The 17783-nt window shown below is 32.9% G+C and overlaps 1 protein-coding gene across 6 annotated transcripts; it reads left to right on the plus strand.

Moving 5' to 3' along the window:
* The first annotated feature begins 478 nt into the window (after window positions 1-478).
* Window positions 479-6231, plus strand: LOC132036295 (pentatricopeptide repeat-containing protein At5g59600-like). 6 transcript variants are annotated; one of them, XM_059426601.1, is made up of 4 exons: window positions 479-907; window positions 1857-1993; window positions 2120-3618; window positions 5517-6231. In XM_059426601.1, exons 2-3 carry the CDS (start codon window positions 1958-1960, stop codon window positions 3545-3547), a joined length of 1464 nt encoding a protein of 487 aa, XP_059282584.1. In that variant the 5' UTR covers window positions 479-907; window positions 1857-1957; the 3' UTR covers window positions 3548-3618; window positions 5517-6231. The 6 variants fall into 6 exon arrangements, with proteins under 6 accessions (XP_059282584.1, XP_059282585.1, XP_059282586.1 ...); XM_059426602.1 differs by having other exon boundaries at window positions 1871-1993; XM_059426603.1 differs by having other exon boundaries at window positions 480-907; window positions 1857-1923.
* The last annotated feature ends 11552 nt before the right edge of the window (window positions 6232-17783 follow it).

The following is a 17783-nucleotide window of genomic DNA, read 5'->3' on the forward strand; positions in this document are numbered from 1 at the left end:
ATAAGCTACCATTTTAGCTATTTCTACACGCTCTTTTTTCTTGTCATACTTAAAATTTCTACCGGTTCGTGGGTCTATCTTCATTTGAATACCCCACATTTGAACCCGTTTGCTTCCCCAAACATCCATATGTTTAAGTCTCATATGATTATTTAGTGTATCTGCTCCACCATCTTTACTAGTTCCTTGCCTAAAAGAAATACTTGTCCACATAAGCTACATTTAGCTGTTTGGCTTTCCTATCCTTAGTCATAAATTTCCAAATTTTAGATTCATTTTCGAGTTAAAAGTTTTTTGTCTTGTGTATGTGATTATGCAGGACATGTATCTTCTATGGGATTTTCGGGGGCTTGTGTTTCATAATCATCATCGTCATCAATTTCATTAAAAGTTCCGGTTCCGATTTTACCGATCCGGTTACCGGTTTGAACCGGTGAAACCGGACCGGTTGACGGGCTTACCTTAGCTCTCTATTTTTGGCATGCTATACAATAGTTGTAATTACTAGATTTTGTTGAGTTTACAAATACACCCTTATTAGTTTGTTGTTTTCCCCATTTTAAGTGGGTAAGCAGATCCAGAGATTGGTAGTAGTTGAGTAGCATACTCTTTCTTTAGCTAAGTTTATACTCACACAACCGTTGAGCTAATATCCTCTCCTCTCTTCTTAGCTCTCTCTTTCTTCGTTTCCTTCTTAAAGGGGGAACCTTTTTGCCTTAACTTTTTCTATGTTCTGTATGTATTTGGGTTGCAACCTATTCTGGATCTGTTCTTGAAAATATATTAATTATTTTTTTTGCTAATTTTAGCTGATAGAAGGTATCTATACGAGGATAACAAATCTGGGTCGTTGTTTTCTTGGATTTTTATCTCATGGTTTGACTGATTTAGTTCAGTAAGTCATTTGGTGAGTTTTCCATGGATAAGTTAATTGGTTATGTTGATTTTGATGGTTGCTTGTGATTTGATTTCTGCTTTAATCTTTTGGATCTAATTTCCCTTTTGTTAGTTTGGATTTGCATGATGTTAATGAGATCTCTAAAGTGATTATTTTCACTCAAATCCTTCAAATAGAGTATAAAGGGTGTCTAGCCTTCTTGATTTCGCTTCTGATGGAGCTATAGGGTTGTTAAGTAGCAGTTTACATATTTCAGTGAGTTTTCAGTTTAACAAATGGAGAATATATGTACCAGATGTAGGAATTAAGGCTTTTGTAGTTTTGTCTGCAACAAGTTTAGATCTTGAATTAGTAGGACTAATGACGTTCGCAGGATGATGAAAAAACCTTTTTTGGAATTGTTTTTTACGTCTTTTTGTGCTTAGGAATGGGAATTTGATCTTCTTCTGTTCATGGTTGTATATAGGAGTGTCAAAGGGCTGGTCGGATCGGATATGGGCGGGTCAAAAATGGATTAAACAAAAACAGACAAAATAATTGACCCGCCCATATTTAGCACGATAAAATTGGTTAACGGATGGATAATATGGATATCCATTTTATCCATCATTTCAGGAATAGTCAGGTGCGAACAAAAGCTAAAAGCCAATACCTTATCAAAAAAAAAAAAAAAAAAAAAGAAGCTAAAAGTCAAAATAAGCTTAGACTCTGAGAAAGCAAGAACTCATGAAAAATAATAAGCAGACAAATGAGTATTGATAATATGGATATGATATACATCTGGATATCCATATTGAGATGGTCAGTTATCCAACCCATATTTAATGGGTCGGATTGGATGGTTACTTTTATCTAACCATTTTGCCAGCCCTAGTTGTATATACAAGATTGATGTTAAAAAGTTGTGCTTTTGAGCTTTGAATTGGGTACTATCATATTTGACTTTGTTATCTTACAGTCTTACAATTGCAGATTCCAGTCAGTATTTTGGTCAGTCTGTAGAATATTGAAAATCAACACAACATGTGAGTGTTTCCATTTGGGACTTAACCTTTGGACATGAATTTGTGCCTCTTATCCCCAATCGACCTGTCTGTAAGCAGATTTGGTTTATTATTACAAAAATGTTTGAAAGCGAAGTTGCTGCAACCGTGCAAGCAAATTCATGCATTGATGTTAACATCACACACTGACAGGAATGTTTTTTCCCTGAATTCGAAGCTCATTGGTGCCTATGCAAGTTGCGGGGATCTAGGTTCTGCTGAGCTTGTGTTCAAAAGAACCACAAACGCGAATGTTTTTGCGTTTAATTGGATGATTTCAGCTTTAGCATTCCTTGGCTACAATGAGAAATCAATTGGCTACTTCTCTCTTCTTCAACAATCAAGAACAATTCCGAACAAGTACACGTGTGCTATTGTGTTGAAAGCGTGTGTTGGTCTAATGGATCTGAAAAAAGGAAAAGAAGTGCACAGTATGATATATAGAATGGGATTTGAGTCAGAGTTATTGGTCGCCAATGCCTTGATTGACATGTATGGTAAATGTGGCAACACAGAATATGCTCGTTTAGTTTTTAATGATATGGTTGAGGGAGATATTGTATCCTGGACATCCATGATATATTCATATGCTAACATGGGAAAAATTGAAGAATCCTTTATTTTGTTTGAAAAGATGAGGTTAGAAGGCATAAGGCCTAATGATTTTACATGGAACGTAATGATCGCTGGATATGCTAGGAAAGGAGATTGTGACACAGCTTTCATGTTATTCACTAAAATGAGTAAAGAGGGGTTGACTCCAGATTTGGTTACTTGGAATGCAATGATTTCAGGGTATGTTCAGAGCCAAAGATCAACTGAAGCATTAGCATTATTGCAGGACATGTTGGATGCTGGAGTTAAGCCTAATGAAGTCACTCTCACTGGGCTTCTTCCTGTGTGTGGGTTGACTGACTCTGCATGTACGGGGAAAGAAATTCATGGCTTAGTATATAGATTAGAGCTTTTTGCTAATGTCTTTGTTGCTAGTGCTCTCATTGACATGTACAGTAGATGTGGTAGCATGGAAGACGCTTGGAATGTTTTCACTTCTGTTCCTTTCAAGAATGTTGCATCATGGAATGCTATGATAGGATGTTATGGAAAGCATGGCAGAGTAGAACATGCAATCAAACTTTTTGAGAACATGCAGTATGAAGGAGTGCTGCCAAATGAAGTAACCTTAACTTCTCTTCTTTCTGCATGTAGTCATGGTGGTTTAGTTGAGAAAGGTTTGAAGATCTTTTGGTCCATGGAGGAGTCTTATGGCATTAGAGCAAGGAAAGAGCATTATGCTTGTGTTATTGATCTTTTGTGTCGTGTCGGGAGGCTGGAGGTGGCTTACGATATAATCAAAGATATGACGATAGAAGTTACAGATTCAATTATCGGGGCTTTCTTCAGTGGTTGTAAGGTCTATGCCAGGAGAGATCTTGCTGAAAAGATGGCTAAGGATATATTGCAGATGGATCTGAAGAAGCCTGTAAGTCTTGTAGCCCTTTCAAACATTTATGCTGCTGAGGGAGAGTGGGAGAATGTTGAGAATGTGAGGAACGTGATGAAGGACAAGGGATTCAATAAGGTGCCTGGTTCCAGTTGGTTGTAGATGATAGGCTGATATGCAGAAATAGATCTAGGAATGTGAAGCAACATTTGCTTTTAAACCATTAGATAATGGTAAGAACATATAAGATATACACGCTTTTTTTTCTTTTTTTCTGATGACATGGGAACCCGCAGCCGCTACCCTTCGGGTGCGCACAGGGTAAACCCAGCTCCAGATATACACGCTTTTCTGTTTGCAATATGTTGAAAATGATTATTCAAGGTCTCACATCCTTTTTCGAAGAACCTATCTTCCGCGAATCAGGAATGTGGTTCCATGATATAATATACTTTTGCACTCAGCTAAATGATCTGAGTTCTCTGCTCTGTGGCTTTACCCATCACAAGTTGGAAATTTTGCTGATATGATAGTAGCTTTGACCTGCTTTGAGGGAGTGCATATCTGCGAATTCTGTGTCCATGCCCAAATAAAACAGAGAACTGTTGTTTTAAAAAACGAGTGGGATTGGTGCAGTCTTACTTGAATTTATTCCTTTTATGGTGCTCCTTCACCTCGAAGTGGCCTTTTAATGTGGTCACCTTTTTTTATGATATTACTCTATGAAGTCCATTCTTCGGGATTGAGGTTTAGTTGACTGATTGACTCTGTGAAGTCCACTACTCAATAATCTAGTACTGATTGTTAGTTTTATTTGTATTTTTTTCCGTTCTTTCTTTTCGTGGATGCGATGTTGCAATCATATCCTTAGAACTAGCTGTACAGTGTACTGTAGAAGCTGTGGGATAAGCTGATATAGAATAGAGCAGCTTATTTCAGTTTGCTTTACTAATTTTGGTTGGAGCCACATCAAACTGATTAGGGCTCTTAAAGACTGATTAGGGTTCTAAATACTTCTGCTGCGAAAGCCAACTCAACAGGCTAGCCGTTTATTAGTTTTCTTTCAACCTTGTCCTAGTATATGCTTTGGGATCTGAATTATTTCACATCTTTCTCATTCTTGACCAACTAGTCTCGTTACCCCAAGAGATTTGATTCATTTTACACTGATAAAAAAGTTTGTCAAACAACTTTGGCAGCTTCTTTGTTCAATATAATGCTATACTGGGATGTGAACACAAGGGTTGTGATAATAGTAGTCGCAGTTTTCACATTTATTTATACTATTTCCTCGAGAGAATGGGAGGTTGAAGAGAATTAGGTTGAAGTACTTTCTCTAGGTGATGTTCTAATAGTTGCATCCATTTACCTACCATAAAATACTTGCGTCCAGTTGCTGAGTACAATTTAAATGGAAGTAAAACTGTTGTACTTCCTCCTCTCCATCGACGAAAAATCTGAATTGAAGGACTACTACTACTCGTCTTTCACTTCCTTACAAACGAGGGTAATGATCTGTACATTCCCCTTTTACTTCCACTCGTGCAACCCTTCCTCCTTTCACCCGATCAAGCAATTCTCTAGTTGCCATGTGAACCCGTCTGTTCGTAGACATGTATCTGTAACTTAGAATGTACAGTAGAGCTGAGTTGATTTCTACACAATGTTATGACCTTTAGATTTGCTTATCATAGTTTCTTAAATTTATGCAACAAGTAAGAGCCTTGCGGATTTGCAGTTACCTGGGAATGGAGGTCTTGACTTCCTTGCATTGTCACTTAATTTATGTTATCTGGGTTGTACATCTCCTCACCTAGACACATAATGTACTTTATCTAGCTACGAAAAGAAAAGCCATGTGTTTTTTTTTTTTTTTCTTTTTCCCCACAGTAGTAGCTTTGCCTTCTTTTTCGACACCACTTCTCACCTCCCATTCCCATGCATGTAATCCCTGAAAAAAACAAAAAGTAAAATGAGATATTGTATATGCTTGATCGTTGCCGTGTCCATGATTCTCAAGTGTTGTGTGCACTTTTTTATAAATGACCTGAACATCCTTCTGTGTAGTTTCTTTTTTATTCTTCCATTGGAAAACATTGATTCATGTCTCCCAAATGTTTTTATTTAGCAGGTGTTTCTGCTGATATTTGGTTAAACTCGGGGTCTTCAAGGCAATGGGTCGAGGTAGAGGAAAGGGTAAGAAATTGACTGCAATTGACCATGATGATCCAGGAAGTGAAGAAGAAGAAAAAATCCCTACACAGAAGAGGAGAGGAAGGCCACAAAAATCACTCAAAGATGACATTGATGAAGAAGCAGCTGAAATGATTGAAGAGGAAGATTCCGAGAATGAAAAACTTGGAATTCAGAACTTGGAGATAAAAGGTTCTGCAACGGAAAATGGGAAGAAGAGGAGGCGAAACACTCGGGTGAAAGAAAAGCAAGATTCAGTTAAAGAGGAAAATGGTAATGGAACCAGATCAAGCACCGATGAATCTGCTAAGTCCAATAATGGTTTCCGTCATAGGCGAAAGAACAAGCCTCACCGTGCTGCTGAAGCTGGTGTTAAGTGCAACTGACATTTTGGTTCTGCCAATGTGGACTTTGTTCGTTTTGTGATGGCAGATAAATCCTATTACACTGTAAATCACGCCTTAATTTCTGTCTTTCTTTATGCACATTTTGATACTTTCATACATTGACCTTTTCTTAACCTTTTTGGAAAGGTCCTGAGGTGGCCACACCACTTATTATCTTCAATACTAGTAATGTTGTATCTTGATCATTTTATGTGCACTCTGTTATTTTCTTGGTTTAAATGTGATATTCCTCTATGTTGCTTTTGATTGTTCTTGTCCAGTGACAGGTGAATTGAATCAAGATCTAAAGCATAGCCCTTTCACTTCGATTTTGGTCTAGTTCTCGGCTTTTGAAGAGCAACAAGAGACCAACCAAAGCAGTGGGTGGCAAATGGTAAGAGCCGTGGCGTGGATGTGGATTAGGCGCACATTACAAATTCAAATCTTGTCGCGGTGTCTTAAAGAAATGATCGTTAGGGGTCTCTCGAAAAGATGTGTTGTCATAAAGAAAAGATCCTCGACAATTTCTTGATTATAAAAAGAAGTATGTCAAAGTGTGGAGATAACCTGTTAAATTACAGTGTGATCAATTGCTTATAATTTTTCATTCTGAATCTAGGAATGTAGTAGTAGAGATTGAGAAAATGGCCAAAGCAATACCTTAAATTTAGATATTGGATTTAACTGTGTACTATGGATAACGTTTAGTGAGGTCAAGAAAAGAAGAAATGACAATTACTTGGATAGTTGGATTTGTTCCAAAAAGAAGATTTTTTTCAAATGGTGGCTGCTGCAATTTAAGGTACAAGTCAGTCGACACGTGACTTATATCAATTATAACAAATTTCTTATTAAATTTTAAGACTAATTTTGTTTGTCACGTATGTAGTTTGAAAAATATGTTGGGGTAATAAAATAGAAATTAAAGAGTGCAATATATTATTCATGTATATGGTGGCTACATACGCTCATAGTATTTTCTTTTAATTTTCTCGATACTAGAATATTTGCTTTTGGTAAATATGCACTTCAAATCTCTGACTCTTTATTCAAGGGCAAGGATGAAAATAAACATGAAGCTTTGCAACAAAAATATGACCAGATACAATGGATTAGCAGAAGTTTCAAACGCATGAAGAATGTATTGGCTAATTAATTGAATTTTGGACTCAACAAAAAAAAATTGCTAGTAGATTAAAAGTTCACTAATAATGTCATAAAACTCAATTTTGGATAGTGAGGGGTTGAATGGAAAAAACGATCAGTTCATGTAATTATCCGATTCAATAAGTAAATATGAAGGATATTGTCATTTGAATGATTAGTATTTAAATAAATACAAGTTTAATATGTAATCAAATTAGTGTCACTTTTCAAGACTTTGAATGCATGGAAAATTTTGCAATTATAAACAGATTTAAACTTTCTTATTTTATGTATATTAGCGAGTAATGGATAAATAATTTGGTAAAAAGGTCTTCTGGTCTAACAACTTTAGCAGGGTATCTTGATCTCTCAATATTTGAATTTGGGGATTTCCAATCTCATAATATTATAGAAAGACAGATATGTAGACATTTCAATTAGTTCCTATAACCAAAATAATCTTCTTTTTAACCAAACAACATTTAAAATTTACTGGCCTAGCTATTCTATATTGGTGTCGTATGAGACCCATTTCTTCGTTGATAAAAATGTATCCGCACCTAGTATTTATATAAATCTTTTAACTCTTAGCCATTGATTAGCATACAGTAAGTTCAGATGGTTTGGTCTCAACATCCAAGACAGATAAGTGATTTTCTCATCTCAATGTGAGACTTCTAATTTAGGATGAAAGGATTTCTGCCATCCCATCATATCCCTCGGTGATTATGGGATTTCATATATGGGCAGAGAGAAATGCTAGAAGATTCAAGCAACAAAGCTGAACAGCAGTGCAAAGAGTCAGAGATATAGTTTTACAGTTACATATTAGAGGGCAGTCCAATTGTAAATGGAGTAGAACATTGAATTCTCTCCAAAAGTATCCAGTTTAGGCTAGTTTCCTCTTGTAATTTGCTATACTTGATTAGCTTAGGAACTCATAGGATTTTTTTTTTTTTTTTTTTTGTTTGATGACATGAGAACCCGCAGCCGCTACTCTTCTGGTGCGCACCGGGTAAACCCAACTCCTATGTAATAGCTCGCAAACACACAGGAGAGATAACCCGCACTAGGCAAGCCCCGTGCGACGAGCTCGACCTAGAAGGCAAATTCCCTGCTGTCGTAGGCAGGCGGTTTCGAACCTGAAACCTCCGTTATGAAAGCCCCATGCTCAACCAAATGAGCCACCCTTGCGGGTCATAGGATCTGATCTGATTCCATAGTCCAAAGTGAATCAGTGGTATTCAATTCTTTACTTGGTTAAATAAAAAATTTCTGTTTGACCAAAAAAAAAACTTCTCATGTCGTCTGTCATCTCGAAAATATGGTCCTTTTTTTATTTTTTTAAATATGAGATTGCAATTGTAATTATACGTAATTTGTTCGACCATAAAGCCTACTCATGTTTCTACCTTCTAGTATCAACTTCACAAAACATTTGTACACTAGTGACTAGACACGGCTTATCTCGGATCTCTACAATCGTAAGATTATTGTGCATCATTTAAGCCCAACTATAAAAAAAAATAAAAAAAAATGCGGTAATATAAATTTTTTCTAGCAAAAAATACAAAACCACTAATTTAAATCTATCTTGACCTAATGTTAAAAAAAATAGTGTCCAACACTATAAATTCTCTATTTCTACTAACATACATGATACAACTATAAAGTTTCTGAAAAATTTAGAACTCCCAGAAGCTATCATACCTAAACTAACTAAATATGCTACTCTGACTAAAATTTAAGCGTTCTTGTTGAGTTTGACATTGAAATTGTTGACAGCGAACCAAAAAGGCAGGGACATAGCAAATAAAATGAACGATTTATGGCATATTTGGTATGAAGAAAAATATTTTCCTAAAAAATGCTTTCTTGGAAAACAAGTGGCTTTTTTACTAATTTTCTGTATTAGACAAGTGAGGAATTTTTTTTTTTATATGTAATCTAGCAAAGCAAAACTCTACAAAGTGTGATGAGGTAGCAAACACACCCTTAATCGTGAGTTAACTACTCCACGATCCATACCTTGTTTGGCCAAAGAAGGAAACACACGAGCGCGCGCGCATATATATATATATATAAAGAGAGAAAATTGTAAAATTACTATTACCAATAAAATCACCATTTATGCTAGTGGACAAAACCATCTTTTGAAAGAAAGAGAGAAGATAAGATTTCACGTTGAGCATGAAATCAGGATCTACATGCTACCAAAGTTTCGTAAAAGATAAAACTTGATTTTTCGTTGGGGTTTGTGATGAGGATATAGAGTGGATAAAAAAGTCCGTCATGAAGTATATTTATATAGCTTAAGGAATATAAATAAAGTAACTCTGCTAAGAAATTGTAAATATTTTTAAAATGGTGCACACTTACGTTGCACAACAGTAATCTTTGAATATTTCTTAGAACATTACATAAGACTTTTTGAATGGCAAAGATACATGCAATATGGTAACGACAATATGGTTCGACACTACAATAAGATACAAGTTTAAATAATTATATATACGAATCTCATTGTATAAACTTTAAGATAGTCCCATTATTTTACTACTAAAATATTGGACGTAAACCTCATAAGAAACCTTATCTTCAAACCTTATATGCAACAATGATTAGCTTAAATTAAAAGGAAATGCGGTTAATTTAAACATCACTTAATGAAAGTCGTTACCTCTTAATGGGACTGAAGGAGTCGCATTGGTCTGACAATACATCCCTAATTGGTGCATATATTTCAATTTTACATGGGCTTAAGATTTTAAGGTTTGTTTTGTTGTTTTGCTTAACAGAGACATTAGAGCAAGACATCATGTTGATATCAATGCCATTGCGGAAGAGCTCTCTATCAATTATTTTCTTGATAAACTGCGCAAGGATGATGCAAAGCTGTTGAAAGAAATTGACGTACCCAAGGATGAAATTGAAGTAGCTACTGATGATGGTGCACCCCTTCCCCTGCTGGTGCCCCCTTCATGTTGTTGCTGGGGCCCCCTCCTCCAGCTGCTCAACCTTTTCTTAGTTGGGGAACTAGAAGACCTTGAAGTTTTATTGGGGCTGAGGTGGATGACCGTGATGAAAAGGATGACGAAGATGAAGACAACGGCCTGGGTACTAGTAGTAGTGAGAGTCCGGAGCCAAAATGATATAAAAATACACGGTATAAACTAAAAGGGGGCGGCCAAAAATTTATATATCAAAAGGGGTATAACGTGGATCAGCCCACGTTATACCCCAACTTTTTTTTTAATCTGTCAGATTCCTTGAAACCGAAAAAAAAAAAATTTTTTTTTACTAAAACGTGGATCCCTCCACGTTTTACGTTTCATTAATATTTTCCCTCATGGTTTTACAAATAGTCTGTAAGACGTTGCCTCTATTTAAATCATATTCGGCTATGTTTTTAATAAAAAAATTTATTGATTTTTTTAATTTTTAAAGCATATAGTTAATTTTAGTGAATAACTCAAATAAATATTTTAACACATGCAATAATTAAATATGTGTTATATATGCGAACAGAAATAAAAAATAAAATATAAGTTAAATAAACGTCACACATTAACTTATTAATAAATGTTAAATTACATGATAACTATTAAACGGCACAAGACATGTTTTATTTTTTAAGATTTTGATTTAAACGTGTTATTTTTTAATCAAGACATAACTTTATTTTGAATATAAATCTAAGTCTAAAAAATATAAGGTGAAAAACTAGTTGTAAAGTGGTCAAACTTTAGATGGTCATAACTTTGCGCTCGGACATCCGTTTTACGCGTTTTTTTTTTTAACTTGCGTATTTTTTCGAGATCTATGCGGACAAACGGCCGCAAGGGGCGGTTTGGCCGAGCCGATTTTTAAAAAAACACCTTTTATCTCATTCAATTTCAATTTTCCCCCAAATTGGCCTGAAATTTTCAGTTTTAGTTACTTATAAGATGATGATATGTAATAGATTTCAATGTAAAAATCCCGAGGTAATGTAGCTGTGAATGTCAATTTCACTTCTGCGATTTTAATTTTTGAAAATAAAGCTGACTAATTTTCTCGACATATAAAGTTGACTAAAATAACCTTACAGTCAAACACTAAGTTTTTTCAAACAAGTTTAATTATTGAAATTAACTATATGCTTTAAAAATTAAAAAAATCAATAATTTTTTTTTATTAAAAACACAGCCGAATATGATTTAAATAGAGACAACGTCTTACAAACTATTTGTAAAACCGTGCGGAAAAAATTAATGAAACGTAAAACGTGGAGGGATCCACGTTTTAGTAAAAATTTTTTTTTTTTTTTCGGTTTCAAGGAATCTGACAGATTAAAAAAAAAGTTGGGGTATAACGTGGGCTGATCCACGTTATACCCCTTTTGGTATATAAATTTTTGGCCGCCCCCTTTTAGTTTATACCGTGTATTTTTATACCTTTTGGCTCCGGACTCCCAGTAGTAGACCCTTAATGGCTGATATTTTGGAATCAGAGTCGGACAACATTTTTTTAAACCCTGCATTAGTTTGGTGTTGTTTTTGTTGATGTCATTAGTTTGGGACAAATTTTATTTTGTTTCTCACAAAAGTTTTAAAATTTATTTATTGCTGTGACAACTATCTTTTTCGTCTCTCCTTGACCCGCTCTTCAGGCCATTACTATTACTACTGTAACATTTTCTTTGCGATAGCACAGGTTCTTTCTTCATAAAGGTATAGATTATAATCCCCCATCACGGTAGGTTCTAATTCTAACTTTTCCATATCTAAGACATGAGTTTAGTCTCCACAAACGCCATAAAATTAGAAGGTTGTGCGGTCTTCTTTTACTAGACTAGAAAAGCTCACATTTAAAGTGAGGCCCATCTAAAGGTGGCAACCGGTTCGGCGTAACCGGTTTTAACCGGTAACGGACGTTAAACGGAACCGGAACGGAACCGTAGAACCGGTTAACCGGTTCCGGTTAACCGTGTTTTTGTTTACCGGTCCGGTTCCGATTTTTTGGAAACCGGAACCGGTTAAACCGGTAAAACCGGAACCGGACCGGTTAAACCGGTAAAAATTAAAAAAAAAAAAAAAATGAAAGTATATATAGTATATAAATATATATAGTATATATATTAAGTATATATAGTATATATAGTATATATAGTATATATATAAGTATATATAGTATATATAGTAGACATGTATATATAATATATATATAAGTATATATAGTATATAGTACATATAAGTATATAAGTAAGTATATATAGTATATAGTACATATATATAAGTATATATAGTATATATATTAAGTATATATATAAGTATATATAGTATATTTAGTAGACATGTATATATAATATATATATAAGTATATATAGTATATAGTACATATATATACATATAAGTATATAAGTAAGTATATATAGTATATAGTACATATATATAAGTATATATAGTATATATATTAAGTTATTATATATAATATATATATATATATATATATATATATATATATAAGTATATATAGTATATATAGTATATATGTATATATAGTATATATATAAGTATATATAGTATATATATATAGATATATATATATAGTATATATATAAGTATATATAGTATATAGTACATATATATAAGTATATATAGTATATATAGTATATATATTAAGTTATACACATATATAAGTATATATAGTATATAAATATATATAGTATATATGTTAAGTTTATATAGTATATATAGTAGATATGTAGATATGTATATATGGTATATATATAAGTATATATAGTATATATAGTAGATATGTATATATAGTATATATATAAGTATATATAGTATATAGTACATATATATACATATAAGTATATAAGTAAGTATATATAGTATATAGTACATATATATAAGTATATATAGTATATATATTAAGTTATACACATATATAAGTATATATAGTATATAGTGTATATATAGTATATATAATATATAGTGTATATATAGTATATATATTAAGTTATACATATAGATAAGTATATATAGTATATAGTACATATATAAAAGTATATATATTAAGTTATACATACATACATATATATATATGTATATATATGTATATATATATATATATATATATATATATATATAGTACATATATATAAGTATATATAGTATATATATTAAGTTATACATATATATATATATATAAGTATATATAGTATATATATTAAGTTATACATATATATATATATAAGTATATATAAGTTATACATATATATGTATACGAAAAGCACTATTCCGTATTATTTGATCATTGTCGTTAGTCCATGATACATTAGTCAGTAAATATTTAAACTTTAATTATAAACTTGTATAACATATGTAAATATAGCTACAATATACTAATAAATACTATAATATATATATATATAATACAAAAAACAAAAAAAAAAATAGATTTTAACCACTCCAAACCGGACCGGTTCCGGTTTGGAGTTTAAAACCGTTTAACCGGAACCGGTTAAGCGGTTCCGGTTTTTTAACCGGAACCGGCCGGTTCCTTAACCGGTTCCGGTTGGAACCGGTTGCCACCTTTAGGCCCATCCCATATTGATATCATATTTTTTTCGAGTGTAGTAATCCCTGGGATCAAGTTAGGAATTCGGCTTATAATCTATATATAATATAAAGCTAGGAATAATCTATATATAATATAAAGCTAGGAATAGAAAAAGTGATGTGACACCTCTCTATGGCCTAGAAATTCATTTATCTTTTTTCTCCTTTTTTTGAATTTTTCTTCGTTTTAAAATTACTATTTTGTATATTAAAAAGTCAAAAATTCACTCTCTTTAATGATAATCCATTAATTACACATCTTAATTCTCTTAATATCTAATACTAATAAAATGACAATTCATTGTATATGTTACAATATTTTGACTGCAACATTTTGGTCACTCAAGAGCCACGAGCAAGCAGTTCGGGCTTTTTCCATGATAGTTGGAGATGTGATGATTCATTTCCCTTATACAATTCTTTTTCCTCCCTTTTTTTTTTTTTTTGAAGTTTTTCCTTCATTTTTTTCATTCATTAATTTGTTTTATATAATTTTTTTAATCATATTTATGGAGTACATCTAATTATATCTCATGAGTTAAAAAAAACCTCTATCTATTTGCATTCTCTACTTAAATAAGATGTCTCCTCAACTCCCTTCTACCTAATTCTTATGGTTTAACCAATCTACAAATAACAATCACATATGGAGTTGTTGGATGCTCATTTCCATTTTCTCCTCCTTCGTTTTTACCTTAGTTGAAAATTTTGTTTGAGGCTTTCTGCAATGTCTAAACACAGTGAATGAATTTTTGGTAAGTGATGTTGCTAATCTCCGTTGTTTTGTTCTTTTATTTACATATATATATATTGTTCCATAAGAATTCTAAATATCTTTTTCTCCTTTTTTGGTTTTTTTCCTTCGTTTTATTCATTGACCGATTTGTTTAATAACTAAAATTACTTCTACCCTGTTTATTGCATCTAATTATGTCTAAGTTATAAAAAAAACCTTCATCTATTAGCATTTCACTTAAATAATATGTTTCATCAACTTCCTTATTGTCCCTAAATTTTCATGGCTTAACCAATTTGTAAATTAACAATCATAAATGGAGTTGTTGATGCTCTTTTAGATTTTTTTCCAATTTTCTTTGACCTTAATTGATTTTTTTTTTTTTTTTTTTAAGGTTCGCCTTCAATTTCGTAGTTATTTTTATTTTTGGCGTTCTAATTTTTCACACTTCATTAATTTTGTTGCTGTCTTCTCCTCTAACATCTTATTTACTTGAAATCCTTCACTTTAATTATCTTCCGTTCTCAACAATTAATTAGAGATGTCTATACCTGAAAAATGTAGCAGACAATAATTAAATTAAACAAAGACAGACTATACTCCTTAATATTTCTCTTACATGTATTCGATGTTTTTCACTTCTATTATTTACAAGCTATTTCTAATTAGTTTGTAAAAATACCTAGGAAAAAAACGTAAGATGTTAACTTTTAGTTTTAAACACCTTACATATCCAAGAATGGATTATTATAACAGGTATTTTTAGTTGTTTTATTTTTCCATTTAAGTTTTGTACGCAATAAGGGTCAGCATTAATTGAGAGGTGCGTCAAACATTTCACAACCACCCCATAACCATTATCCTCAAAACGTCAACTTAAAAGATAGCAATAAGCCAATAAGGTGAATAATGGTCACTTACTCTTTTTTTCTCGATTTATTCTCCTCATACTTAGTGGTTCATCTTTCCATAATTGATAGTTTTCTCAACATTCATATCTATGTATAATGCTAAATAACTACATGCATTGACTATTTACACCAAATTTGATATTATAGTTAAGTGTTTTAATAGTGTGAATGTATACGTTAACTAACAATAGTTAAGCGATAGTGTGTATATCCTTACATATGTCATACATCTATTGATTTGGTGTAAACACCAGCGAAAAAATATTTATCATTTGTTTTAACGACCGCACGAAGCGCGGATAAGTTTTCTAATTTCAAATATACGATAGTAACTACTAATAAATGAAACTAACAATTTCACAAGAGACCGTCTGATACTAGGATCAGAGAACTTTCCAATATAAAATTCAGTAGGCGTTTGGCTACAAAAGCCAAATATTTTTCACTTTATTTGGAGTTTTGAAGTTGGAATTGAAGATGGAGTTGTGTTTGGTTATAATTTTTGCAAAAAATATTTACTTATTGAAAGTGAAAGTGAAAACAAGTGAAATAATTTCGAATACAACTTCTCGAGTTGTATTTGAAATTTTCATGGCCAAATGTTTGGGGAAAAAGAAAAAAGTGAAAAATTTCATGGCCAAACAAGTCTGTAGAATTAAAGTCCTATGTTTAATGTGGATATTTACACAAAAATCTGTTATCGGCATCCCCTATAGAATACCAATTCTAAATTCATAATTATAATTGAGATAAGCTTATTTCACACCAAACAACCCCTAATCGTACAACTGGCTTGGTTTTCCATCTCTTTTTCCTATAACAACAGGGAAAAGGTAATATCCATGAACTAATCTCCAATTTACAGTTATACATTTTCACTCTGTGAGATTCTTATCACTTTTTTCTTTTATTCTAAGTTTTTTCCTTCTTTTTTTCCTATTATTTCTTTTTCAGTCCTACAAAGTTCAACGCCCCGTCTGTCTCCTACACGTTTGTTTTAGAAAACTTACAAGAGATGAAGCCTTCAGAAAACCACTTTATTGTTCCTTTAGTTTTCCTTGTTGGCGCTCAGACGTTTGTTTCCTCCAGGACTAACTATTTACCTTAAAATTCAAAACAGATTAATTGCATAAATACGTTCAGACTGCCTTAGATTAGAGAATATGAACGCCGTATGGGAACAAAAGGCCCCTCCACTCGCTTGTAAGAGATTCTCTTTCTTGATTTAGGTATATTCGAATTAGTTGGGTCACCAATTGGGTCTCTTTATATTTTATGTTTTGAACTGTTGTGCCAAAATAGTTTTGCTATTATTAACAATCTCAATTTGAGGAATGAAAAATGGAAGAGAGAAAAATTGAGCACAATCGAAGAGAAAACAAACTAAGATACCCATAGCTTCCAACGAGTGTTAGTAAGGGAAGAAGAAAAGAGAAGAAACACCTATTTCCTCCCTTTCATTTTACCATACTTTATCCTCTTAGTACACCAACCCAAAAATAAGGTTTCCTTGGTTGAAAGTTGTTATTATATTATTGGAAAAAGATTAGGGGACCACGGAAAATCGAATCATACTAAAAGTATTCCTGGGCAGAAAATCTTCTAGCATATAAACACAGATCACACATGATTAACTTAACAATTTCAACAAGCACCTTATATAACAATATTAAAAGACCAACTAAAGCAGCTAAGATGATAATTAGCCCAAGTTTTACTTAATTCCAGTAACGTCTCTTTTCAGTACTTTCGGCTGAAAAAAGGTAAAAAGGAGTAGGACTTGGGACAAGTTTTTGCAAAACAGCCGCCAATTGTCAATTCTGCATTTCATAAGATAATATACAAAGAATAGAAGCTGAAGTTACAAAACTGTGACCAATACATCATATTCGACATAAATTAAGATACAGATTGAAGCCACTTACAAGTATGCTAACCTGAAAGATTATAAACATATTAGATCTCGATTACCAAAACGAAACAATTAAAGTGACGGAGAAAAAAAAGACGAATGCGGAAAAACAAAAAAGTACTATGAACTGCTCCCGCACAAACCAGGAAGCTGTAGGCACCCTACCCCCCTCCCGTTTTAATACGTAAGCACCCTAAACTATGAATGTTCAAAACGAGACATATCCTTTCAAAATTAAGACAAAGTACCGGCCAGACTAACAATCTACCCTTTAAGCCTTAAAATGTAAATGCCTTCTTCAAAAATCTGGCTCAGCACATTTCTAGAATAAAGTGGCGCAAAGGAAAATAACTTATCCGCAACTATGATTGAGCGTGACCAAGCTACGCCCACTACACCACACAAAGTGATAGCTACAAACACCATAGATCTCTAAACGTAAAAGGCTCAGGAACCTATCATAGAGTGGTACCTGATGAGGAGAGTAAATGGAGAAAACACAAGCC

The sequence above is a fragment of the Lycium ferocissimum genome, chromosome 11 (assembly GCF_029784015.1).
Source record: "Lycium ferocissimum isolate CSIRO_LF1 chromosome 11, AGI_CSIRO_Lferr_CH_V1, whole genome shotgun sequence".
NCBI lineage: Eukaryota > Viridiplantae > Streptophyta > Magnoliopsida > Solanales > Solanaceae > Lycium > Lycium ferocissimum.